At 43.1% G+C, this 26555-nt stretch overlaps 2 protein-coding genes across 2 annotated transcripts in view; one reads left to right on the top strand and one right to left on the bottom strand.

Annotated features, from left to right (window-relative positions):
* Positions 1–8924, top strand: part of PPM1E (protein phosphatase, Mg2+/Mn2+ dependent 1E) — a 135525-nt gene extending 126601 nt beyond the window's left edge. Inside the window, exon 7 of the mRNA XM_053911571.2 lies at positions 957–8924. Within this exon, the coding sequence (XP_053767546.1) occupies positions 957–1984 (1028 nt within the window). The 3' untranslated portion in view covers positions 1985–8924. The remainder of the gene's footprint in view (positions 1–956) is intronic.
* A 6979-nt stretch (positions 8925–15903) lies between these two features.
* TRIM37 (tripartite motif containing 37) overlaps positions 15904–26555 on the bottom strand; it is an 87716-nt gene continuing 77064 nt past the window's right edge. Inside the window, exons 23-24 of the mRNA XM_024573289.3 lie at positions 18724–18834; positions 15904–17177 (exon numbers count right to left, since the gene is read on the bottom strand). Of these exons, the coding sequence (XP_024429057.2) occupies positions 17095–17177; positions 18724–18834 (194 nt within the window). The 3' untranslated portion in view covers positions 15904–17094. The remainder of the gene's footprint in view (positions 17178–18723; positions 18835–26555) is intronic.

Below are 26555 nucleotides of genomic sequence, written 5' to 3'. Positions count from 1 at the left end.
GGGTTTGGAAGTGCCCTGGATCTGGAGGTTCTAAACCACACTGCAGATGATGAATTATCTTGGTGCTCTGGTGATAGAAACCTAGCTTAGTGTGGGTCCAAGGTCTCCAGTCTTTCTCTACTCCCAGCGCCAGATAGTCAACTACACATTACTTCCTAACACTTGCCTCTGTCCTTCCCTGGTGATAATGCCCAGCTCAACGTCATTCTGTAGGTGGATGAGCTAAGCCAGTAGGGCTTTGGGGGTTCTCACAGTTATTCCCAAGTGCAGAATGAACAATAGCAATAAAGACAGAAAGGGGGATGATCAGAAACATACGAAGACTGTTTTCTAGAATAAGCAAAACAATTTAAAACATAGAAAGCAAATTGGGCAGGAACCAAGAGACTAATATTCTTTTCCCTTGTCTGAAGCTTGGGATAACTTTTCCTGGCTTGCGGGAGTTGGAATTGATTTTTTTTAAAAGTCCCTTGTAACTCAAGCCTTTCTCTGTGTTTGCGGCGCACTTCATTTCTAAACAAGGACAGAACAAGAATCAAGTGTAATGAAGAGCGACCAAACTTTGGTTTGTTTTTCAATGTGGTCTTATTCTCAAATCTCCACCGAATCAAACCTAACTACCAGTAAAAGAACAGATCTATTAAATTAACAAAGGTTTTCTACCTAGGGCTGAATCTTTCAGTACAGCAACAAATTTAGATTAGCTAGGGCACAAGATTTAGTCTAAGCTAAATAAGAAATAAAGCCCAATTAATGGCAATTATTTAACTGAGAGTAAGGACTAAGCAGTGTCCGATTAACAGAGAATTCAAATATTTTATCTAATAGTAGTTTAGAAATTCTTACAAGTAAATTCAAACCCCAATGCAGCAGAATATGGTCAGTCATAGCATCGGCCAAACACGTTCTCATCTTCCAGGTAAACCCAAGTCTGACCTGTGTTCTAACTCCCACAGGAGATGCCGAGCATAAGCCGTACATCTGTGGGGAAGCAGATTCTGCCTCTACTGTGTTGGATGGAACTGAAGACTACCTCATTCTGGCCTGCGACGGCTTCTATGACACCGTGAACCCCGACGAGGCAGTAAAAGTTGTGTCTGACCACCTGAAGGAGAATAATGGTGACAGCAGCATGGTGGCCCACAAATTAGTGGCGTCAGCTCGTGATGCCGGGTCAAGTGATAACATCACTGTTATTGTGGTATTCCTGAGGGACATGAACAAGGCTGTAAATGTTAGTGAGGAATCAGATTGGACAGAGAACTCTTTTCAAGGAGGGCAAGAAGATGGTGGGGATGATAAGGAGAATCATGGAGAGTGCAAACGGCCTTGGCCTCAGCACCAGTGCTCAGCACCAGCCGACCTAGGCTATGAGGGGCGTGTGGATTCTTTCACTGATAGAACTAGCCTGAGCCCAGGGTCCCAAATCAACGTGCTGGAAGCCCCGGGCTACCTAGATCTCACACAAATAGAAGCAAGCAAACCTCACAGTGCTCAGTTTTTGCCACCAGTTGAGATGTTTGGTCCTGGTGCGCTAATGGAGAAAAAGTCAGTTCAATCGTCATTGCCTGAACGGAGTGGTCCTGCCGAGTTTCCTTCCTCCTTTAACGTGGGTTCAGCAGGGCAGCAGGTATGCAGAATGGAGAGTCTGTCTCCTGTCTGTTCTAGGTTGGAAAACGAACAGTTCCAATTCCCGGGAAGGAGAGTGTCTAGATTATCTCATTTACGCTATCACTACTCAAAGAGGTGGCACGGATTCAGGTTTAATCCAAAGTTTAATTCATTCCTCTCTGCTCAAGAGCCTTCCCACAAAGTAGGCACTAGCCTGTCCTCACTTATTCGAAGTGGAAAGAGAAATAGGATGTTAAGAAGTTCTCTGCCATGGAGGCAAAATAGTTGGAAAGAGTACAATGAAAACACGAGGAAGCTCAGAAAGAGTAATGATATTACACACCCAGGTCTTCCCGGGAGCTGTAAAATGTAATACGTCCTCTTCAGAGTAGGCTAGCTAGCTGTTCCCCGGTAAAAACACTGTCAGAGTAGAAACAAGGTAGACATTTCTGAAATACGTGCTCACTACGAAACCATGGATGGCTCTATTCTTAAATGTACATAGATATCTAGAAAACTCAAGTATTTTCAATTTAAATAAAAGTATTGGTGGTTTCACTAGCAAAATTACACAACCGACCCCTGTGATGTATCTCCACATCTACATACAAGCCCGCCCCCCGCCTCTCACACCACTAGTGGAAGCGTGTGAATTACTTACTTTTGTCAGGATGTAGTGATGAAATCTCAACGCAGTTGAAATCTGGTCTGATGTGCCTAATATTATCTTTGCAAAACTTAACGCAGACTTAAGATTTAGTTGGGGAATGTTCCTCAAAAGACTCGAGGGAAACCTTTACCTCCCCCTTTTTTGGTAAGTAAAGACTAAAAGCCATATGGGTTTTAACTGGTAACAATGAAAGTAAAACCTAGTGTAAAAATGTCATATTCTCAGGCTTGTGAGGCGGCATATAGCAAAAGACTTACTGATTTTTTTTTTCCTGTAACATAAAAGACAATATTTTTTTGAATTAAGTATTTCCTAGGGCTGTAGCTATTTGGGAGTTTCATAATCTGTTATGGTGCTTTCGGCAGAATTTTTATTATTTGTCATTTTAGAAGACCTTTGTCAACTGGTTTTAACCTATGATGCTAATAACATGTTTTTCACTGTACCTTCATCTCAGGAATAAAACTGGTTTAATGGAGATGATGTCAGGTACAAATATAATAGGATCAAATTGCCATTTAAAAAGAAAATTGAATAGCATTCCATTTTTTCTGCCTTTAATAAAAAGTCACAGACAGCAGAGGCATACAAGGGGGAGCCCCAAAACAAGAATTTATTTAAAATTGTGTACTTTCATGTTTATTTTTGTTCTATTTTATTGATTATGCTATTACAGTTGTCCCAATTTTACCCCTTTGCCCTCCTCCACCCAGCAGCCCCCAACTTTGTTCTTGTGCACAAGCTCTTTGGCTCCTCCATTTCCTACACTGTACTTTATACATCCCCATGGCTATTCAGTGACTGCCCGTTCGTACTTCTTAAAACCCTCACCTCTTCACCCAGTCCTCCAAACCCTTCTCACATCTGGCAACTATCAAAATGCTGTCTGTATCTATGATTCTGTCTTTGTTCTTGTTTGCTTAGTTTGTTGACAGGTATGTATTTATTGCCATTTTATTTGTTCATAGTTTTTTTTTTCTTAAATAAGTCCCTTTAACAATTTGTATAATAATGGTTTGGTGATGATGAACTCTTTTAGTTTGTCTGGGAAGCTCTTCATCTGCCCTTCAAATCTAAATGACAGCTTTGCTGGGAGGAGCAATCTTGGATGTAGGTCCCTCCTTTTCATGACTTTGCCAATCACTTCTAGCTTCCAAAGTTTCTTTTGAGAAATCAGCTGACAGTCTTATGGGAACTCCTTTGTAGGTAATTTCTTTAATCTTGCTGCTTTTAAGATTTTCTTTTTAACCTTTGGCATCGTAATTATGATGTGTCTTGGAGTGGCCCCTTTGCATCCCCCTGATTTTTGGACTCTCTGCACTTCCTGGACTTGCATGTCTATTTCCTTCACCAAGTTAGGGAAGTTTTCATTATTTTTTCAAATAGATTTCCAAATTCTTCTGGCACCACGATGCGAATGTTGGTACACTTGAAGTTGTCTCAGAGGCTCCTTACACTATCCTTGTTTTTTTGGCTTCTTCATTTCTTGTTTTGGTTATTTTTTGCTTCCTTATATTCCAAATCATTGATTCCCTGTAATATGTTATTTCAATTAGTGCATCCTTCATTTCTGACTGAATCTTTTTTGTGCTGTTGAGGTACTAAGTTCCTTGAGCGTATTTTCATTTTATTTAGTTCTTTTTCTGGGGTTTTGTTCCGTTTTTTTTTCATTTGGGCCATGTTTGTCTCATTCTGGCAGCCTCTCTGTGTTTGTTTCTAGGTATTAGGGAGAGCTGCTATGTCTCTGTCTTGGTAGTGGGGCATAATGTAGTAGGGTCCAGTGGCACAGCCTCCCCCGTCACCCAAGCTGGGTACTCGAGGTGTGCCCTCTGTGTGGACTGAATACGCCCTACTCCTGAAGTTGAGCCTTGATTGTCGTTGGCAGGTCAATGGGAGGGACTTTACCAGGCCAGTCAGCTGCAAGGACTGGCTGTGCCTAGTGACCACCAACCTCCGCACTCTGTGGAGGGTCTGTGTGCAGGGGAAGGGTGGTGGTGCTCCAGCGTGGTCTGTGGCTGACCACTGGGTACACAGGCTCTGGAGTTTCCCAGTGGTGCAGGCCAAGATGAGCCACCAGTTATGTTCTCCCCGGGGCCACCCACCATGAGCTACAGAGCAGTCTGCATATGGCTGCTCTTTGCGCTGGGCTTGGAGGTTCCCAGATAAAGCCAAGCTGTGAACCTTGGCTGGCTGCTGCTAGTGCGGGGCCTAGGGCCACTTAGCAAGAGGTACAGGGGCAGGGGCTCACTGAAGCTGGATGTTACTCATGTGAATGGATTTAATATGTGAAGGATGAGTCAAGATCAGCCATTCATATGGAAAAACCTCTGTTAACAGAACTCAGTGAGGCAGAGCCTCAGGGAAGCACCAGGGCAGGGCAAACATTGCTAGCCAGGTTGATGGAGTCTGATGTGGCTCCTGCCAGCCAGCTCTGTGGTTCTGTGGGGAGAGGGTACAGAAAAGGAACAATGGTCTCCACCCACTATTCTTTCTGGGAGAAAGCAATCCCTCAGATCTCACCCTGAAGCCAGATACTTTAGTTCCTCTCCATATGCCACTGGTGCCTTTCAAGCTGCTTCCCTGGTGCTGGAGCTCAGAGGGAGTTTTAAGTCTGTGTGTGGGTTCTTTAAGAGGAACTGCTCAGAATCTAGCAGTTTCTCCCACTGGCTCAATCCCCACTGGTTTTTACAGCCAGAACTTATGGGGACTTACCTTCCTGGCACTGGAACCCTGGGCTGGTGTGCCTGGTGTGCGGCTGGGACTCCTCACTCCCAGTATATCCCTCCCAATTTTTATCCACCACACGTGGTTTAGGGACCAGCCCGTTCCGTGTCTGTGCCCCTCCTACTAGTCTGGATGGGTGTGGTTTCTTTAATTCCATAGTTGTCAGACTTCCACTCAACCTGATTTCTGACAGTTATGAGTGATGGTTGTTCTGTAGTTTAGTTGTAATTTTGTTGTGTGAGGAGGCAAGCTGTGTTTACCTACACCTCCATCCTGACCGGAATTCTCTATTCTTACATGTTTAAACTTCAGTCACCTTCAGAGTACTCTTCATTTGATGCAATACACCTATCAAGACTTTTTCCACTGCTCAGAAAAATTTCCAAACTCGTTGATTTTGATGCCTTTTAGTACTTCTGCTGGCAAAATGTTTCTGTTTGAGGACCTTTTTCATCTGGGGAAACAAACAGGTGCTAGGGGCAGACAAGGGTTAGGCCATTTTTTGTCAAAAACTGCTGAACACGCAGCTCGATGCGGACAGGTGTGCTCATATCACCCATCATGAAATAGGTAAGTGCATGGAAAGAGTCTTTAAAAAACTTCACCGAAGCTGAATGCAGCTTCTCACAAGGCCAGCGGTGCACTGATACAGAGGGGCTCCTAGAACACTCACCTAGCGGGGGAAGCCCGTACTCCAAGGGGCCTGCTCTCCAGAAGATAACTCTGGTTTTGTGCCCCCGTTTGCAACCCACTATAAAATCAGTAGCTTTGGAGTGAAAAATACTAGTTTCAACTTGTCTAAAACTGTTTCCCACAAGGGAAGGAACTGGTGAGAGAGGCTGAAAGCAATGGCTAAAGTGTGCCCAGAGGCCGAGTCCAAGGGAGACTATAGATGACTCAGACTGAGGTCTGCTTAGTCGGAAATGGAGAACACCCCAGAGTCCTGTTACGTGCAACTTCAGACTGCAGAGATAGGACGTGGGTTTCTCGTTTCTGTATTTATTTGTACTTGATATTTTAAAATCATCTTTTTGCCACTTTTGCAGTTTCAAGTTAGAGGCATATCTTCAACTAAATACAGCAAATAAACTAATAATCAGGTTCATTCAGTGAAGCGGCCTCTGATTCTGAGGCCCATGGATGTCTCCACATGACATTTTACACGGACCCCCCACGCCACTGGGCGGGGTGCACCTGCCGGAGTGCGCATCACTGACACCATGAGGGGCGCCACTGCTGCCTGACGTGCTTTCACGTAACTACAAATACGTTCTGTCCCCAGAGCCAAAATGGAGGACTAAGATTCCCGGATTTTAAAAACAGGACTGTAGCATTCTTTGGGTAAAAAGTTTCACTTTAGTAATGACCAGATCATTAATCTACAGATTTTATTTTTAAAATTTGGATCTAAGTAGAGATTTTGGGTATTTGTTTTCTCTTGATTTTGAAGGCACTTCTGTCCTCAAGGCTTGTGACACAAGGCTGAAAAGCAGTAGACGCAGCCCCAGCTGTAGGGCAGGACCATCTCCCGGCCTGATGCTTCACCCCACACACGGGCCTCACTCACACCTTTCCTTTTCTGAAGTTTAGATCTTGTTAATAACCCATCAGGGGCAGTGTCAGTTTTAAACAATGTTACCCAATAAGGAAACAAGAAAATGGAAACAGCTAAATATTGGTATATTACAGTCCAAAGCATTTAGCTGTTAAAAAAATATTTGGAAGAAATTTTCCACAGTTACCTATAGCTAATGTGTTTGGTCAGAATACAGAAAGCGACAGGAAAGAAGGTACAAGCGATGGTTTTTTTCAGTCGGGAAAAGTGGCTGGATGAAACTGGGATGAACACAGACCACACCTTCTAGGTCTGACTACATGAGCAGTGTGAACTCCATTCTCATACCAGTAGCCCTCTAGAAAATAAAGCGAAGTAGCACTAGTATGATCAAGTTGTAACACAACATTGTAAAAAAATAGCAAATTTTCATTTGTCCACAACATGCATATTTATATAGTTAGGTACCATTTGTAAGGTAATTCCTTTAAAATTCTAGAATACATATTAAAGTAGTGGTTATTGGTCTGATACATGCTGCTCTTGGTTCTATAAACTAGATAAAAGCAGTGCTTCGTGAAATGCAGTGTTATATCTTAATGCCACTGGTGATAGAAAGTAGTTCCCTTCAGTTCCAATCCTGTGCCCTTATTTGCTGCTTGCTGATGTAAGCAATAAGTACCCTCTAATGGTTTCTACACATTTCTGTAACTTGTACTTAATGATGGTGTATCTGGTGATTGTAAAAATATTAGATAGATATAAAAGTATCTATATAATATATATTAACTGTTAATGCTGAGGTATAGTCTGTGAATTATGTGTTTTGTACTTTTACTCACTGTGTAATTTAGTGGTGGTGAAAGTTTTACACTCAGTCTTTTAAGAGTGGCAGTATCCCTTTTTGAATTTAAAATGATCTGCATCAACTTGTTTGCCTGCTAAAGTTTTGTTAGAATAGGAAATAGTAAAACAAATATAAACAAAGAAAGTATAGTATTGGTTAGGGAAACACACTTTAAGTCACCAAGTGAAGTAATTACAACTCCTTGTACATTTCACTGTGAGTTTCAAAGGGAATCAGCCCCTGATTTGTTCGCTGGCTTCCTGGATGTGTACTGTTGAGGGAGACCTGATGTTAAGCAGCAGTGTTGCACCACATGCCCATCCCTGTTAGGTCTGTACTAAAGAGGATGGTGAAACACACATGTATATATATCTTCTCTTTCCCTAGAAGTGCCATCCACTATCCTGGAATTAGGAAAATCAAAATTACTGTTGCATTTAATTTAAGAGGATCCTTGAAAGTAACACCTTTTCCAGGGACAATGTCAACAATGAGTCTGGTTCTGACCATATTTTAGTGGTGGTATAGTGTCATACCGCATCTCCATGACAACCACACTCCATTGTTGGAACACCGTGCCAGTAAGAAGTGTCACATCCAACAGGCAGATGAAAATGATGCAGAAAGATCAGTGTTTACAGATAAAACTGCTGTGGTTCAGTACTTCCTTCCCCATCCAAGGCTGGTCAAGGCTTTGTAAGAAAGTGATCTAAAACATCATTTTGATGATTAAAATAATTTAGTCACTCAATGGTCATTCTCACTTAAGCAAGGCCATAAAAGGTGATAGATACCCACTCTTCTGTTCTCACCTGTGAATAGCTTGGATGGTTTTTCAAAATAAGATACCGCCAGTATTATAACACGACTACTTTCCAGACAAATGGCACTGGGTGCAAAAATAACTGCTACTTCCTCTAGCAGCAGTTTATCTTCTATTTTGAGGATTGTTTATTGTACTAATTAGAAAATGTGACATGAGATAGGATCTCCAGACTGACACAGCAGTTGTTCTGGAGAAGGACTATTCCGGTGAACTTCCATGTATTAGGTGGCCCTCAGATACACTGCTGGTAACTTACTACAGTGCTCTTTGCTAAAGGACAGGCTGTGTTCTCTTGTTCACGACATTTCTCTGCAACGAATTCTCTACAGAGTAAAGCGAATGAAGTAAATCATTCCTTGCCCAGTAAATTTATCAATTTATGAGCCTGCTCTACATCTCACTTTTGAGTTCAGTTGTAATCATGAAGGATCCTTCGTATTTTATTAAAACTGTTCATTCAGGTAAGAAGTATGTTGAAATTTTGCCACTATCTTAATAAACCCAACAATTTAAAACCACTAGTCATTTGTCCTTTTGATTCCCTCAGAACGGAATATAAAATCCTGAGGTGGTAGTTTTCTTAAAGTAGGAACATGATTTAAAAAATCTGTTAAGTGCTGCTAGATAATCGTTATTTCCTCCCCAGAAACCACTTTCTCCCTGTAAATTTAAGTGGGGGTGGATGGGACAGGAGAGGGAGCTGGAAGGGTTAGGGTCCTAAAACAGATCAGGAACAGAGCCTGCCAAAGGCTAAGTGTTGGTTCCTCAATCTTCCAACTACTTTAGTCATCAAACTGCATCCAACCAAAGTTTTTCCCTTTCACTTCAGTATTTCCCCTTTTAGTTTCCAACTGAAAAGAAAGGGAATAATTAGGTGAATTACCGTTGAAATTCTGTGTGGAGGTTTGCTGTTAAGAGAGCAACAGGAGATAAAGACAGAAAGGGGTCAGGGATGAAAGCAAAGCTAATACAGCAAGACACCTGTGTCTAAGGGAATGGAATTAAACATGCAACAGAGTAAACCTAGTTAATACACTGCATTGTTACTGCCAAGGGTGTCAAACTCATTTTCACGTTGCCCTCAAAGGGCCGAATATAATTTTAGGACTGTATAAATGTAACTACTCCCTAACAGTTAAGGGAGAGCTTGGCGCTGCCACCGGGTAGAAACAAGGTGCTGGGCTGGATAAACCAAGGTGGAGGGCCGGATTCGGCCCACGGGCTTTGTGTTTGCCACGCATGTGTTACACTCTTCTCCCACCATTAAGTCCTAGAAAAGCCTTAAACTCCTAATTCCCTAAATTCATTCAGCACTTAGTATGATCTTATATGGAGCTGAAAGAAGCAAGAATTGAGGGAAAAAAAGCAAAGATCTCAAAGAATCACATTAAAGAGGTTTGCTAAAGCAGGGAATGAAAGAGAAGTATTTTCACAAGCATTATTTATTCTTGGAAAGACCCCCCTACAATACAATTACTTAGTTCAAAAGGAACAACTCTTTCTGAAGCAGCAGCTCATCGCAAAGATACGAGAGAACCACATGAGGTATAGTGAAATCACTGAAATTTAACAAATTTATCCAAATTATGAGATAGAACTGCCTGGTGTGCTAAGGCGTTTGTTTAGTTGTTAATTTCCTTTTTTGATACAAGTTTGCCCTCTGACATCTTGTTAGACCTTCTGGAAGAACACTGTTCTATCACGCTCTAGAGAACCTACTTTTGCTTGGCCCAGGAATAATCTTATGGAAGGGAATAATCAGTAGACTCCATCGCTGAGAAAATTAGTAAACTTAAAAGCCAATAAAAACTATCCTAGTAAACAGAAGGGAAAAAGTGAAGGAAAAACAAAATAAACCCAGAAAATATCAATGGAACATACTGTGTTGCCACCCTTCAAGGCCAGGCAGGTTCATGGTACTCACGCAGACGGAAAAGCACTCACAGCGCCGTTGGGATGTCTGGCATGCCTCCGTTCATGGGTGGGCAAGCCGCACACGCTGCAAGCTGCGTGTCTACCTGCATGTCTCATGTCGTGGCCCCTGCTTCCCAGCGGGCACCCATCGTGGCACCTGTCCCCTTGTGTGTCTCTCATCATTGGCCCCCAGCAGGGAGTTCCTACCTGTTTTAAGTACTAGAGGGGAACAAAGCCGGAAAAGTGCCAGAGCATTATGCAACAGCGTAATTCTGCGCATGCGAGCCCACTTTACGTTTAGGGAACAGTTTATCGGACCCAGTCTCCAGGCTATGAGAACACTGGTTATGAGGCGCCTCCAAGGCCATGGGAACTCTGCTCCCCTCAGCTACCCAGACATCTGGGTGAGGAAGCCAGACTGCCTCCACTTACCCTACACATATGCATGATAACCATAGATACCAAAACATAGACCCAAGAAGCTCAGGGAACACCAAGCAGATAATTACCAAAAACACATGCCTAAGAAAAAAACCAAAAACCACCTTCCCAATGGTTTCACCAATAAATTCTACCGAACATTTAAGGAACACCAATTCTATACATGCTCTTCCAGAAAAGACTCACTTTATCAGATCAGCATTACTCTGACACCAAATTGGATGAAAACAACTACTACAGACCAGTGATACTGTTACCAACAGCAGCCGGGGTCCTGCTGCCCCCTGCCATCCTCCAGGCAAAGTTCCAGAGGCAAAGGTTTGGTGATGAAGGAAAAGACTCTTTATCTAAAAACTTCACAATTTTGGAATAACAGCTTTCCACCTGCATTAGTCACTTAAGCCTATCAGCTAAGGCTAAACTCGAATTCTTTAGTTACAGCTTTAGTCACTTAGGCCTATCAATTAAGGCTAAACTCTTTAACACCTGAGTGCTCCTAGCATTTCCCCCTTGTTAGTTTTAGCTATTTCTATAGGGTTAGTTCACAAACTAAAACAAGATACAAAAGCTACACAATTCTGGAACAACGACAGACTTCTGCCTCGGAGCTCGTCCCCTCTAGAACACCCAAAGAATAACCTGGCCCCCCTCTGCCAGGCCAGCTCAACCCTTGGCTGCAACCAGAGTTCCTTCCCATCTAACATACCGGCCATTGGGAAATGCAGGCAGCTGCAGCACACCCAGGAATCCTCCAGGAAGAGAGACCAAGAGAGCAGGTGAGCGGAAGAGCCCTTCTTTTATTTCAAATTGTTTATCCCACAATTCCATGCGCTCTAGAGGCATTCAGCTTCTCAGCCAATCCCGTCCTAGGCTGTTCACCACTGCCTCCTCCTACAGCCCCTCCTTCTCCCCAGTGATCTGATCAGATCTGTACCATTATCTATAATGAATATAATGCAGAAGTCCTCAGCAAAACATTAACAAAACAAGTATCCCTACACCCTCATGAGAATAACCAAAATTAAAAATACTGACAGGAGCAAGTGTGAGACGCAGCTAGAACCCTCAACGTGCTGCTCGGGCCTGCGCAGCGGCAGTGCTGCCCCTGGAGGAGCTCGGCAGCGCCCTTACAGAGTTTTCAGCACGAACTCACGGCCCGGCTCCGCGCAATGGCTCGGACCCCGACTATCTGGCGTTAGGACGGACTTCGCAGGATAAAGGCACGGTCCTCCACAAGACTGCTCTCACTTCGGATGCCAGGTATGCGGGTCCCAGGCCACCCCCACTTTTGACCAGTTGGCTGCAGATTTGGGAGTTCCCACCATCGCCCCTTAGGTTTGATAATTCACGTCAACAGTTCACAGAACTCGGGAAAATATGTTGCTTACAACTTCTTTTATGAAGATACAAATCAGAACCAAGGAAAACGAGACACACATTGGGCGAGGTCTGGGAGAGTCCCAACGTGACGCACCCCCCGTTTCACGATTAGTGCGTCAGTGCACGACGATCCAGAGTCCTGCCACCCAGGGGCACACTGCAGAGCTTCCGTGCGCCGCCAAGTTCGCACCGGGGTTTACTTGGTGGGCACAACCGGCTCACTGGAAATTGTTTATCCCACTGCCGCTGCGCAGGCCCAAGCAGCATGTTGAGGGTTCTAGCTGGAAAAAAATTCACTGGAAATAAGGCTGAACTGTTCAGGCTGGTATCTTGTGACTCAGCCCGAATCTTTCTGGCCCGGTTCGCCACCATCCTGAGCCGTCTCATTAGCATAAGCTATCAGGACCCACCACAAATAAGACCCTCCTATCATTCAGGAGATTCTAAGCTCTAAGGGTCAACATCCCAAGAACCAGGGGCAGAAGCCAACCAAATTCTCTATTACACACCCAGCAATCCCACTCCAAGGCACGTGTTATCTTGAGCATGAAAATTAATGTTCATACAAAAATCTATACAAAATGTTTATAAAGTTCAAAATCACCCCAAACTGGAAACAACCCAAATGTCTTTCAATGGGTAAATGAATAAACTGTGGTACATGTACACAGTGAAATACTATTTGGCAATAAACAGGAACGAAGCCCATTTTGCTAAGGGAAATGCTGCATGTTGTGTGATTCTGCATGACGCTGGAAAAGGGAAAACTGGAAAGACAGGGTGGGGGATTCATCTATAAAGGGCCAATACAAGGGAATTTGGGGGTATCGAACTGTTCTGTATGGTAGCAGGTACACAACTCTGTATTTGTTAAAACCCACCACAAAGGCAATTTTAATGTATGTAAATTTAAAAACCAACCAGGCTGTGTGGAGGAGGACAAAACGCAGGCTGGTAACAGATGAACCTAACTGTATCACAAATGAACCACATAATCTCACTGAAGAAACTGGGGAAGACAGGAACTAATGTAACTTTTAATCTTCATACCTAAATAACTTTGGAAAAGTGCTTTGACATCACATTAAAAGGCTACAAACTGTACACAAACCCTGTAAATTTGTTTCTCATAAGGATAAATAGGTCAACAAATCTTCGTAAATACCACTGTCCAAAAAATGAGGCAGGGAGAATGGGAGATGAGCCAGGAGCATCCTGTGGGGGCAGGGAAGGAGAGGGAGGTCCAGAGTGGGGGGGGGGGGGAGGAGACTGAGCAAACATATCAAAAGGATACAGGAGCCAACCTGAAAGAGCTTCAAACAGCCAAAACTGAAACCAGCTGAACTGCAAAATAACGGCGGTATTGGGTCATAATTAAAATAGAGATCTATGAACCCAAACCGATAGAAATAGCCAGCTTGGGGGGGGGGGGAGGGATGGGGAAGAAGGGACTTTTCCTTGCAGAGTTCTAATAATAAATGTAGAAGAAATCAGGAAAACAGCAAACTACCATTATAACAGTGCAGTAATAATTGCTGTATGCAAGTTCCACTCCTGGGTGCCAAAATTAATCAAGTGCAGAAACAATATTTCCATAGCTTCAAAGTGTTTGCCCCAAACAGTTAGTGATTACAAAGGGAAAACAGGAACTGCGGGCATTGTGACAGGCAGACACCTCCTTAACCGCGAGTCAGGATTAGCATCACCTGTAACAAACACCTGCCACATGCAGCCCCGATCGGGCACATTAGCAAGGGCTATGCCCCTGAGGCAGCCGTCCCAATACCCTGTAATATCGCCTGAGCAGAAAACGTCAGGCAAACCCCAGGAGAGGAACATCCTATAAAACACAGCTGACCCTTGAACAAGGCAGTGGTTCAGGGCACTGACCTCCCAGGCAATCAGAACTTCTGGCCCCCCAGAACTTTACAGCCACCCCTTGCTATCCGTGGGAGATTGGTTCCAGGACCTCCTGCGGTTGCCATTATCCGTGGACACGCACGTGTCACACACATGCTGCAGGACAACACACACAACTGGCACACTGTGATAGAAGGCTGGCCGAACGCCAACCCCACGTGTAAAACCCAGGGGTACGGAGGGCTGGCTGCATACTTACTCAATAAAATCTGAGATAAGTGGACCCAAACCACGTTTTTCAAGGGCCAATTGTAATTGGTTCTCTTCAAAAAATGTCAAGGTCATGAAAAACAAGGGAAGACCGACGAGCTGTCAGACTGAAGGAGACAAGGGAGACATGACAACTAAATGCAATGTGGCACCCTGCACTGGATGCTGAGCGGAGCAAGGGCGTGAGTGCGATGACCGGTGAAGTCTGAATAAAGTCTGTGGTTCAGCTAAGACCACTGTAAACAAGACTAATCGTCTGGGTCACTATTCTACGATTATGTAAGATGTGAACAAAAGGGTAAGCTGGGTAATAAGTATACAGGAACTCTTTTGTAGATCTGAAATTATCTCATAAAGTTTAAAAAAGAGACAATGTTTAGGCCTTTAAGCGAGGTTTTAAAATGTTGGGTTTGGTTCAAGTGTGGTAAATTGGAAGAAGTGCTAGACAGCGATGTACTCCATCCTCGTCAACGGTGCTGAGCGTTGAGAATCACACAACCTCCGGGAACCTGTTTCCCTGCCAGAAGGGCCCGACACACTACTTACCTGCCTCAAAGGTCACCCAAGAGTCCAACGACACAGCTGGTCACAGCTGTCCAGAAATGACAGGCTTGTGTACAATGCAAGCATTACTCCTATATCTTTAGGCCTAAGAGGAAACAGTATCAAGGAGGCATTTTCCAGGGATGAAAAAATAAAACTACTACTTACTGAGCAAGGTAACAGTGGAAGGAAAGACCAAGACAAACTATGTTGTTCAGCAAAAGAGGGAACTTTTTTTTTAAAAAAAGGTGGGAACTCTGTTAGGGTAAAGGGCGGAGTGCCGAATTAGGAATCGGGTCCCTGTGTAGACTGTGGGTGATGACAGCTGTAACTGGGAGAGTGGGGGAGGGGCAGATCTCATTTGCACATCTGGCCATCTTACACAGACCAGAACATGAACCACCAATGAGGAGGGGGAAAGGAAGTGGCATCTTCCCTCACTGCTGCCTAAAGCCCAGCACAGCCAAAGCAGGCTTACCCCACCAAGAGGAGGGAAAACATGAGGTCCTGGCACCACGGAGGAACTGGGTGCGGACCAACTTCTGTACCACAGCTAGAGGCCAGGGAAGGGATTACATTTCCCAAAGACCCCTATACAAAATGCTAACAGGCTCGTCATCTTTGAAGAAATCTTTTGGTCTTTAGGCTTATTATGATTCCAGAATGAATGGGACAGAAGCTGCCCGTCAATCACCCTGTATCCACAAAACTAAGCACAAAACCACCCATCAGATGTTTATGCTTTCTCAAACCTCCGCCTTCTATACTGAAAAACAAAACTCATAGTTTGCTCTCAACACTAAAGGTGCAAAATTGACATCATATTTTCATTTATTACAATGTACCATACAGATAAGAGAAAGCTGGATTAAAAATATGATCTCATCAAAATGTAATGAACATGAATACATTTCCACCTAATAGAAAATGAAATTAAAGAACTTGTTAGTAATGTTTCGGACCAATGAATGATAAACTGTGTAATAACGGTACAAGAGCACGCCACTTAACACGCTAGTAAACAGATGCGAAAGTTTTACTCTTCCCGAGATTACAGTACTTACATTTTTCCAATTAACTTTTAAAGAGAAAAAGTAACCATGTATATTATAGAGATTATAAATAAGTCTCCTAACTTTCTCATACATTCACTAACAGTCTTTAGACCTTAAAGATGTCTATAATATACACGTAATATGAAGAGAAGAGAAAAAGGGGGCTTCCTGTCCCACTTTTAATAAATTGCAGAGGCATAATATTTTCTCAAGGTCATTTTATTAACAAAAAGTGCAAACTGTTTTGAACAAGAGCGAACCATGAATCACAGCAACCAGCAAGACATCAGACACGGAAAAGTGAACAATGGTCATTAAGTAAAATCTAAGCAGATGAGCTGCCTCTCACATGTATGTGTGTAGGTATGTATGTGTGTGTGTGTGTGTGTGTGTGTGTGTGTATACACGTTCGTGCTTTTCCAATAGTTTCCCCGTCAACTTTCAGTGTGACTTCCACCCCCAGGCTGGCAGCTCCAACGCAGTGCAGGAGCACAACGGCCAAGTCTGGCAAGGACTCTGGGCTAACCGCAGTGTGACAGCCCACAGTCCCTTACCCCACAGTTCCGTGTGAACCGCCACAGCGCATGTAAGTTGTTAAAAGTATCGACACTGAAATCAATGTCCAACGAATAAAAATAAAGAGAATTTTTAAATACTTGTACTTTGGAGGCATAACAATGAAATAATTTTAAATGATCTTACATGCGTTCATATAACCAGGAACACAGCCAATCCGCATCAACTTAATTCATTTAAAATTACGTTTGTAAAAGTCACACAACAGAAAGGTTATGTGCCACTAATCAGTGTGCCTGCATTTGAAAAACAAGGAGAGATAAGTAAGGTAACTTTAGTCGGTCAACATATTCCAAAGAGGAGATTCAGTCTAGTGTTGCTTCAGTTACCCATGTAAAGTAGGAATGGGACAGAATCTGTAGTAAGTGATTTTCCCGTTCACGGATCCATGGGCACGAGTGAAACGACACTGTTTAAAGCCCACAGTATGAAGCGGTCCGCGAGCTGAGCACCTAGCCTACAGCAGAAGAGTGCCGCGCCGAGCGCCGTCTCTAGGGGTGTTTTCTGGCAGTTAACTGCCCTTCTGTTGTAGCAGACAAACTGCTTTTTACAAACATACTATTTCACTACATTAATTAAGGACTAAATATTTATTCATTACATTATACAGAATTTTCCCCAAACTCTTAATTTTTTCCTGTGTACTAATGTCTTATACTAGAATCGTGCTACTTCCTAAAGTTTCAGGATTACTGCTTCAGGTAGATATGATGCAAAACATTAGACCATATCTGATTATCTGACAGACGACAATTTGAGCACCAACTTACAGCACACTGCAGGGTCAAGACAGTTTGCAAGTCAGTTCTCTTGGCTTGAAAATTACCTTCCACTCTTTTCTTCAGTACTGAAGCTGAAATCTTCAGGGCCTATTTGTTCGCCGTCAGGAAAACTGGAATGTGTATCTATGATTAAAAAAAAAAAAATTAAATTAAAAGCAGATTACATTTTCTAAAGACAAGTATTTTCTTCGCCATGTCGGTAAATGATCTTACCGAGTGCGGTATTTAAGCGATACCGATTTGCCGGGGTGTAAACAAAGCTGTCTTCAGAGCATGTGCGATCTGAGTCAGGTGTAAGCAGACACGAGGGGAAGAGGAGGAGAAAAGAAATGTGCAAGGGGAAGTGCAGGGCACTGCCTCACTCTGTCCTCCTGGGGACACTGGCAGCAGCTGGAGAAGGGGACAGGAGATGAGGACGCACACTCTGAAGACTGTGTAAACACGTAAACTTCACAGCCAGTTAAACTGCACATGCAAATATCATGACAAACACCTATCAGCATTCAAAAACTTGCTAAAATCTGGCTCTTTCTTTTAGGAGTGAAAATAACTAGAAGTGTTTTAATACTTAAAAATCATCGAATGCTTGGCTGTGTACTGAAAAAGACACTGGAACGTCAGCAAAAAATATGTAAACTGTAAGCTGACAATTAGCAGATGCCTGACAATGCTGTCATTCCAGGAAGTCCTGTGCAGGAAGGAATGTGCGGACTGGTCACTCCGGTCTGCAGAGAAGATGCAAACAACGGTGAGAGATGCTACCTAAACTCGCCATGGTGATCGCTGCGTATGCGCCACACTGAACACTATGTTGCACACCCAAAACAAAACAAAAATATTTACAGTGGGTTTCTCTCTCTGTTTCTTCTGAGATGTTTTTGGGAGGAAGAGGGAGTAAAAACTGGTGATTCTACTATTTGCATGCATTTCTAAGAAATCAGAAAAAAGGTTTGTTTTTGGTTTTTTTTAGATTTTTATTTATTTACCTTTAGAGAGAGGGGGAGGGAGAAAGAGGGAGAGAGAGAAACATCGATCTGTTGTCTCTCGCACGCCCCCAACTGGGGACCTGGCCTGCAACCCGGGCAAGTGCCCTTGACTGGAAATTGAACCAGCCACCTTCCAGTTTGCAGGCCAGTGCTCAATCCACTGAGCCACACCAGCCAGGGCTGAAAAAAAGTATCTTTAAAAATAAATTATCTCATTAGCTAGGCTAGAAATATCTCTAAAAAGAAAAAACCCGTCAAACATCTGCAGCCTTTCTAGTGGCAGGCCGACAGTTTCCATAAAGGGGCGGAGTAAATACCACGGTACTGCAGGCAACAAATGGTCTCTGTTGAAAATGCTTCTCCGTGTTTGTTTTTACAGCTCCTCACAACGTAAAAGCTATTCTCAGAGGTCACAGGCTGTCCTGAAGCAGGTCACCGACCTCTGCTTCACACATCTACAGGCAGCACCCATCAGATGTCTGACCAGCCAAATGCCACCTACCAGTTTTTTCAGTATTCACCATTTAGCGTACCCCATACACAGTCTCGCAAATGACAATAATTACAACAGAAAAAGCAGCAGAAGCAGCAGAGCAGAAGGAGCGGAAATAAAAGCAAAATAAGCAGCGGCAGCGGCAGAGACGGCTTTATTCATTTCTGTGAGATGACGCCACGTGCTGCACCTTCATCTGGGGGCTGTGCCAGGAAAGACTCGTGAAGCCCGCCCAGGCTGGAGTGCTCGTCCTGCTCCTCGTTCTCAGTGTCACATTCCGCGTCACTGTCACTGCTCATTCCTGCCCGGAGAGACGAGAAGAACATGTTTCTAACAAGAAGCCACTTTCAATGAAAGGAGACAGAAAACCTCCTTATGTACTAAACAGCGATTCCCACCGAACGCTGACACAAGACGCCAAATGAAAACAAGGAAAGCCAAGCACAAACCCTCAGCCAGCTTCAGTGGGCGGGGCGGCGCTCTGTCCTGGGGCTGTGGTCACCCTCCCACATCCCCTGGTGTGGTGACTTCAACCCAGCCGAAACGGCCATTACACTGACAATGCTTTCCCCAAAGCATATGCTGTTTTTTCTAGTCCTAAGTGGTAACAGGAACTCTTAATACCGAGTGGCCGTACACATAATAGTTTCTAACTTAAAACATATAAATATAAAAATGTTACATAAATCCAAGTACACATTTACACACGTTTATCTGTATATGCGCATATAAAAAATTCCAGTAATTCTAGCAATAAATGAGTTGCTATTACAGTTAGGCCTCTAATTTTGTTTCTGTATATATCAGCTGATTTTTAAAAGAAAAATTCTATAGAAAGTACTATGTTGCAAGAACACTGTGATCCAAAACCCTGAAAATAGAAAAAAACTATAGCTTTTCTACTTATAAACTATAACTAGTAGAAAAATATAAACTTAAAATACTATTTTAACAAACAGCCACATTTAAAAGAAAGAAGGGGAACCCACAGCTGCCAAAACACACAAGTAAACCAGCGGGCCCAGTGCTGCAGCCGCATCGGGGCCAGACAGTGCGCAGAGGGTCTGTCGCATTCCCTGGGGGACAGGAAAATAAGCAATCTTTGGACCTCTGTAGAAAGGGAACTGAAACTGAGACTACAACTCCACTCCACGCGTAAAGCTAATATTCCCTTAGAAAGAACGGACCAGAGAAAGTCTGCCTACTGGCATAGGAAGACAGCAAGAAATTTGGTCTGTTTCTGCTGGGCTCAGTTCACCTCAGATTTCAAACTAAGGCCTGTGTACCTCACTTAGGTTTGGGATTTAAAGTTGAGGCTCAAATCTCAGGACATCAGCATAAAGACTGGCTGGGAGCTAGTGTTATCTGACAAAAGCAAATGTAAAAATCCTTGGGAGGGGAGGTTCTAGGTCAGCTGGAGCAAGCACATTCCACCCAGCCTCTTCCACCAAATGCAGCTATACACCTGGACAGATGCAAGCAGCAGCTGTTTAAAAACTCTGAAAAGCAGGGGATCCCCAACCCTGGGGCCACAGACCTGAACCACAGTCTGTGCCCTGTTAAAAATGGGGCTGCAAGGGAAGCTGACCTGAGCTTGGCCTCCTGCTCCCCACCGCCAAAAAAGGGTCCCTGGTGCCAAAAAGGTTGGGAACTGCTGCTGAAAATTACATAGAAATAAGCATATCGGTGTAGACCAGAATTTGAAGTATCACCAAACTGGCAGACTTAAACAAGACTGGGAGTCGCACAAACTGTATTAAAAATGTCCAGGACACAATCCAAAGTTACCTCAGCATATGAAGAACCAGGAAAAGGCAATCAATATCAATGCTGAGATGACAGAGATTACTAACAAAGAACTCAACGTGGAAAACAAAAGGAGAGATATTTTTTTAAATTACTAAGCACTTTCTAAAAACAAAAGACAGTCGTTTTAAAATTAAAGTATTAGTAGATGAATTTAAAGCAAGTTGAAAAAGCAAACAAAGACAGAAGCGAGAACATTAATAACACCAAAGAAAAATGAGATCAGAACCATATAACAGAGGTTAAGAGACGGGGGGGGTGGGGGGGGGGGTGGATAAAAGAGAATGGCTGAAACAGCCACTGAGAGAGCAAAAGTAACAAAACAGAGGGACAATGACGGTAAGAAAAAAATGGCTGAGAATCTTCCAGAATTAATGAAAAATAAAAAATACAACATACCAGTAGTTCTGGGATGTGGCTATAGCAGTGTTTAAAGGAAAATTTATAGCATTAAATGCTTTTATTAGAAAAGAAAAAGGTCTCAATGATCAAAGCATGCACTTTAAGAAACCATAAAATGGGCTTGGGTTCGGGTGGCTGAGTTAGTTGAAGCATCATCCCACATACCAAAAGGTTACAGGGCTTGATCCCCAGTTGGGGTGCGGATGGGAGGCAACCAGTTGATGTGTGTCTTTCACATTGATGCCTCTATGTTTCCCTCTCTATTTCTCTTCCTCGCTAAATCAGTAACATAGAGGAAGCAGCACATACTTGGAAGGAAGCAATGGCTAAAGATAGTTTACTCAATAAATGGTGCTGGGAAAACTGGACAGATACGTGCAGAAAAATGAAACTAGACCACCTTCTTACATTATGCACAAAAATTCAAAATGGATCAAAGACATAAATGTTAGATCTGAAACCATAAAAATCCTAGAAGAAAACACGAGCAGCAAAATCTCGGCCACTGTCCACAGAAATTTATCATCAGATCTATCTCCCCAGGCAAGGGAAACAAAAGAAAAAAATGAACAAATGGGACTACATCAAACTAAAAAGTTTTTACACAGAAAAGGAAACCATCAACAAAATAAAGAGAGACAACCCACAGAATGGGAGAACATATTCATCGATACATCTGATAAGAGGTTAATATCCAAAATTCATAAAGCACTCACAAAATTCAACCCAAAAAACCAAACAACCCAATTTAAAAAATGGGCAAAGGACCTGAATAGATACGTCTCCAAAGTGGCCAATAGACATAAACAATGCTTGACATCACTAATCATCAGAGAGATGCAAATTGAAACCACACTGAGCGATCACCTCACACCTGTCAGAATGGCCATCATCAACAAATCAACAAACACATGCTGGTGAGGATGTGAGAAAGGGGAGCCTTGTGCACTGTTGGTGGGAATGCAGACTGGGGCAGCCACTGTGGAAAGCAGTGTGGAGATACTTTAAAAAATGTAATATGGATCTATCTGCCGTTTGACCCAGCAATCCCACTTCTGGGAATATATCCGAAAGGGATCCAAAACACTTAATTCGAAAAGGTATGGAAGCAGCTCAAGCATCTGTCAATAAAGTGGATAAAACAATTATGGGACACTTACACAGCAGAATTCTACTCGGCTGTAAAAAATCAGAAAATTTTACCCTTTGCAACAATATGGATGGACTTAGAGAACATTATTATGCTAAGTGAAATAAGCCAGTCAGAGAAAGACAAATACCATCTGATGTCACTCATGTGGAATCGAATGAACAAACTGATCTAACAAGCAAAGGAGAGACAGACTCACAGATGGAGAGCAGATTGACAGCTATGGGGGTAGGGTGGGGTTGGAGGTTAGGGGGTGGAGGGATTGAGCAAAAAGGAAAAAGGACTCAAGAGACATGGAGAGCGGTGTGGTGATTGCTGGGGGGAGGGGATGGGATATATGGGGACTAACTGGGAATGGAAAAAATATAACAAAGATTAAAAAATTAAAAAATAAATTCATAATATCAATAAACATATCCTCGGGTCAGGATTAAAGAAAGAGAAACTAGAAAAAGGAGCACATAAACTCAAAGTAAAAGAACAGAAATAAAATTAGCAGAAAAACAGCAGAAAAAGAAATCAATGAAACAAGAAGGTAGTTCTTTGAAAAGATCAGTAAAATTAAAATGCTTCCAAACAGACTAAAAAAGAGAGCAAACAAAATTACCAGCACCAGGAGTAAAGCCGGGACATCACTAGGGATCCTGCAGACACTAAAAGGATACGGGATTAGCAGGGGTAACTTTATGCTCATGAAATCAAGAACATGGATGAAAAGGACAAATTCTTTGATTCAAACACAAGCTACCAAAGCTCATTCATATAAAAATAGATAATGTGAATGAATATTTTAACTACTAATAAAATAGAATGTGTAGGGGGAAAAAAACCCACCTTTCAACAACAAAAAAAATTGGCTACAGATGGCCTCACTGGTGAACCCTTCCCCTGGTTTTCACTAAGAGTTTGTGTAGTATTATCTCTCCATTAACTATTTAGAAGACATAGACAATGTATGGGTATTTCTAAAATCTCTTTCTTTAGCAAAGAAAAGGGAGGGGGGAAAAAAAACCTTTCTGCTCTGGAGAGTGAACAGTGAGTGACAGGTGTTTGGAGACCAAACCAGCCATGAAGCACCACCGCCACCTTGTGGCCTTGCAGGGAACTTCTGAAAACACAAACAGTTCTTGATACGCTAGGCACAAATTTTACCATTTGGTACTCTGAATTCCTAACAGAGAATAACCTTCAGGATTCACAAAACGGAATCGAAATTCTCTGAGTTTCCCCAAATCTTAACTTATTCTTTAAATACTTACATTTGTCCTAGCTGGTGTGGCTCAGTGGATTGAGTGCTGGCCTGTGAACCACAGGGTCACTGGTTCCATTCCCAGTCAGGGCACATGCCTGGGTTGCCGGCCAGGTCCCCAGTAGGGGGTGCTCAAGAGGCAACCACACACTGATGTTTCCCAGCCCCCCTTTCTCCCTCCCTTCCCCTTTTTCTAAAAATAAACAAAATCTTAAAAATATACACATTTTACAAACCCTTTGTTAATCATGTATCTTTTAGAAAACTGTTTAATTTGTATTGTAGTATTTCTAAGAACTACAGCCTAATGCTGGAAAATGCTATGAACATTACCGGGTAGTATTCAAATACTGTAGCATTTAGAACTTTCAGCAATTTTTATCGTACTGCATAGAATCATAGGTCAAAAATGCCAATTTAAGAAATTACTTTGCTTCCCAAAGTCCTATTGCTTGTAACACCACTCCCGGGAGTCCTACAAAGCGCAGTATAAACTCATTAGCATTATACTTATATAGCAGCAGACAGGGCTGCAAGCATACTTATGAAGTGACAGCTGTAACCAGGGCTGATTTGATTATAATTGCTTCTTCCCAAGGCGCTCCTGTTGGTCCTAACCTTTGGCTTCAAGTATCTGCATTCCCAGTTTCTACTTTCAACTGCACGATAGAACTCCTTCAAACCACTCATGTTTCTGTGTTGACTGTTAAGATTAACCCTAACAGGAGAGTTAAGAGTAACGTCCACTTTTTTGATTTGACTCATTTGTTTCAGGATTCAGGAAATGCTGGGAAGAAAACACTACTGGTCTTTTAGCAAGCCCTGAGATCTGGAAGTGCCCTAGCTTTGTGAATGTAGTAGGAAAGACAAATTAAAATCAGTCTCTTGACCTTTAGCTTAACGATTGAGCTACTAGGTCAACAGGTCCTGTACAACCCGTTGCCATCAGTAACTGAGAGTGAGCAAACACAGCAAAAGCTCGAACACCTGCATTTGTTTGGAATGAGACCGGCTGCCATCAAGCAACCAGCCTTAAGCTACCTGTTGTGCCTCGCCCCGTACTCGGCCATGTCTGCCCACTGCATTAAGTAACGGTTAAAGCAAACCAGTGATATTTCGCCTACCATAAGAAATTTGAATACTGGACCTTTCTTGATCTCACCTTAAGGTGTCAACAGGTTTTCACATAACTGCCTGTCACTGGTAGTAACTGTAAGGTACCATTAAACTGAAGATGCTTCAGAGATGCCAATGTGGAAGGAACATCTTAGAGTAAAATTTTAAATAGCGTATTTCTATATCGATCACCTACCACATTCTTTAAGCACTGGCTTTACGCTCAGTACTGTGCAAAGCTAACTTCTGAGTTATAACTCCCCTATTTAAAGGTGCTTAACTTTCTGAAGCCTGGAAAATACATCAACCACTTGGTATAGCAGAGGCTAACGCCTTACCTCCCTCCCTCCTTTCCAGGAGAGCCCCAATATTGTTCCACACGGCCGTGTGAGACTTCCTATTAATACAAGAGAGCGAAACCTTCCACATTGTTTAAGCTGGCTGATTTGAGATTTTGTAACATGTTAAGAACTCTGAATCAGTATTCCAAAAGGAATCGGCAATGCCGGAGCATCACTCAGCGTTCCCCTTAGATGGGCTGCAGTAAGGTTTGTAGCAGGAGCGCTGCCGCGCCTCCCTGGGTGGGTGTTTTGGTGCCCATGTCTCAACTGAAAGGGATCAGTGCTACTTAAGTAGAAACTTAGTCAAAGCATCATCTCCAGTTTTAGACACACCAAGAAAAAAACTGGTCAACCTACAGGCATCCTGTAGGGTGCCAACTGGGTGGGGGTGGAGGGAGTGGCAAGCTTTTCAGCATCAGGCCACTGAACAGAATATTAATACCAGCGTGTCCCTGTGGTCCCGGTTAGAAAGGGAAAGGCTGGTTGATGCCTGTCATGTCTAAGAAAAGTCACATTTTACTGACACTCAAGACATTTAAGAAACCACTTTAGTAGTCCTGAATTCCCACCCAGTAATACAAACAATGCCTTCAAGTTTCTTCAGACAGCTTGAGAAAGAGAGAAAGGGAGGAAGGAGTGGTGGAGGAAGAGAGAGAGACACACCAACCCACAGCGATCTGACAAAAAATTTTCTCTTAGGTATTCTGCTCAAATAAAGAGCCTTGCTTTCCCTGAGCATGGACACAAGAGAAACCCACTCAACTTCCCGCCAGGCTCACCGGCGTGGAAGAGAAAGGTTCTTGAGCACTGGCTCCTGCTGTTGGTAAGAGTAACACCCACAGCAGTGAGGAAGGCCCCACCCTCCTGTCACAAACAAAGCAGATTCCAGAGGGCACGAGGGCTCCTTTGGTCCCCCGTGCCCCTTTCTTCCAGCCTCATCAGCCAGTCAGGCTCCTGCTCACTGACTCCAGTGGTGAACCAACAAATCTGCAAGGGTGTACTCCTGTGGCCCTGCTGCTGTGCGTGTTTACAGCTTTTCTTACCGAGTTTTAGGTGTTTTGTATCACAACACTTCTTACACAGGAGAAAATGTGTTACTAACTAATGCCACTTAGTAAATATTATTATTTTCATTATTACATACTTGTTCTTTGAGTTCCCCATATACCCTCTCACAGCCCTCATCATTCTACATTGTAACGGGCTATCAACCAGTCTGTCTGACACCTGACCAGCGGTTTCTATTGCTCTCCCTGCCTCCCTCCCACCACCACCAACACACAGTGTATAGAGTATACCTGAGAGCTACAACTTGCTCCCGTTTATAACTGTGACCCACTCTGGCAAGTAATTCTTAAGCAGTGTCACTCCTGGTTGAGGGTCAGTCAACTGGACCAGTGAGTGGCTCTCACGCCTCCATGGAGACACCTGGCAGTGTCTGAACCTTCCTGGTTATTGCAGCTTGGAGGAGGCACTACTGGAACCTTGTGGTTAAATGTCAAGGACACAGCTAAACACCCTACAATGCACAGGACAGCCTCCTACAGCAAAGAATCACCTGGTCCAAATGTCAATAGTGCCGAGGCAGAGAAACCCTGAACTGCAGAGTGGGTTCAGAAATTACTTCACCACCTGCACCACAGCAGTGCTGGCAAATTAGAAGCGCTGTTCACAAAGGCTGCGTGAATAAAAGGAGCCTGTAATTCCAGCACATGCTACAGAAATTTAAGCCACTACAATTTATGATCCATATATTTAAACACATGGAAACGAATCCCCACAGGTCTTTCTATAAAGAACAATCACAATATTTTATTCTTAACGTTTTAACAATCAACACTTCAGTTTAAAAGTCCTTTCCATTTTATCTCTTCTACTGAAATAATGCTGCTTACGACATGAATAATGCTACCACAGGAGCACCAAACTAAGAGGGGGACCGAAATGTTTAGTGTTCT

Source organism: Desmodus rotundus, chromosome 9 (assembly GCF_022682495.2).
Source record: "Desmodus rotundus isolate HL8 chromosome 9, HLdesRot8A.1, whole genome shotgun sequence".
NCBI lineage: Eukaryota > Metazoa > Chordata > Mammalia > Chiroptera > Phyllostomidae > Desmodus > Desmodus rotundus.
The sequence above is the reverse complement of the archived record's forward strand: the minus strand, read 5'-3'. Positions and strand labels throughout refer to the sequence as shown.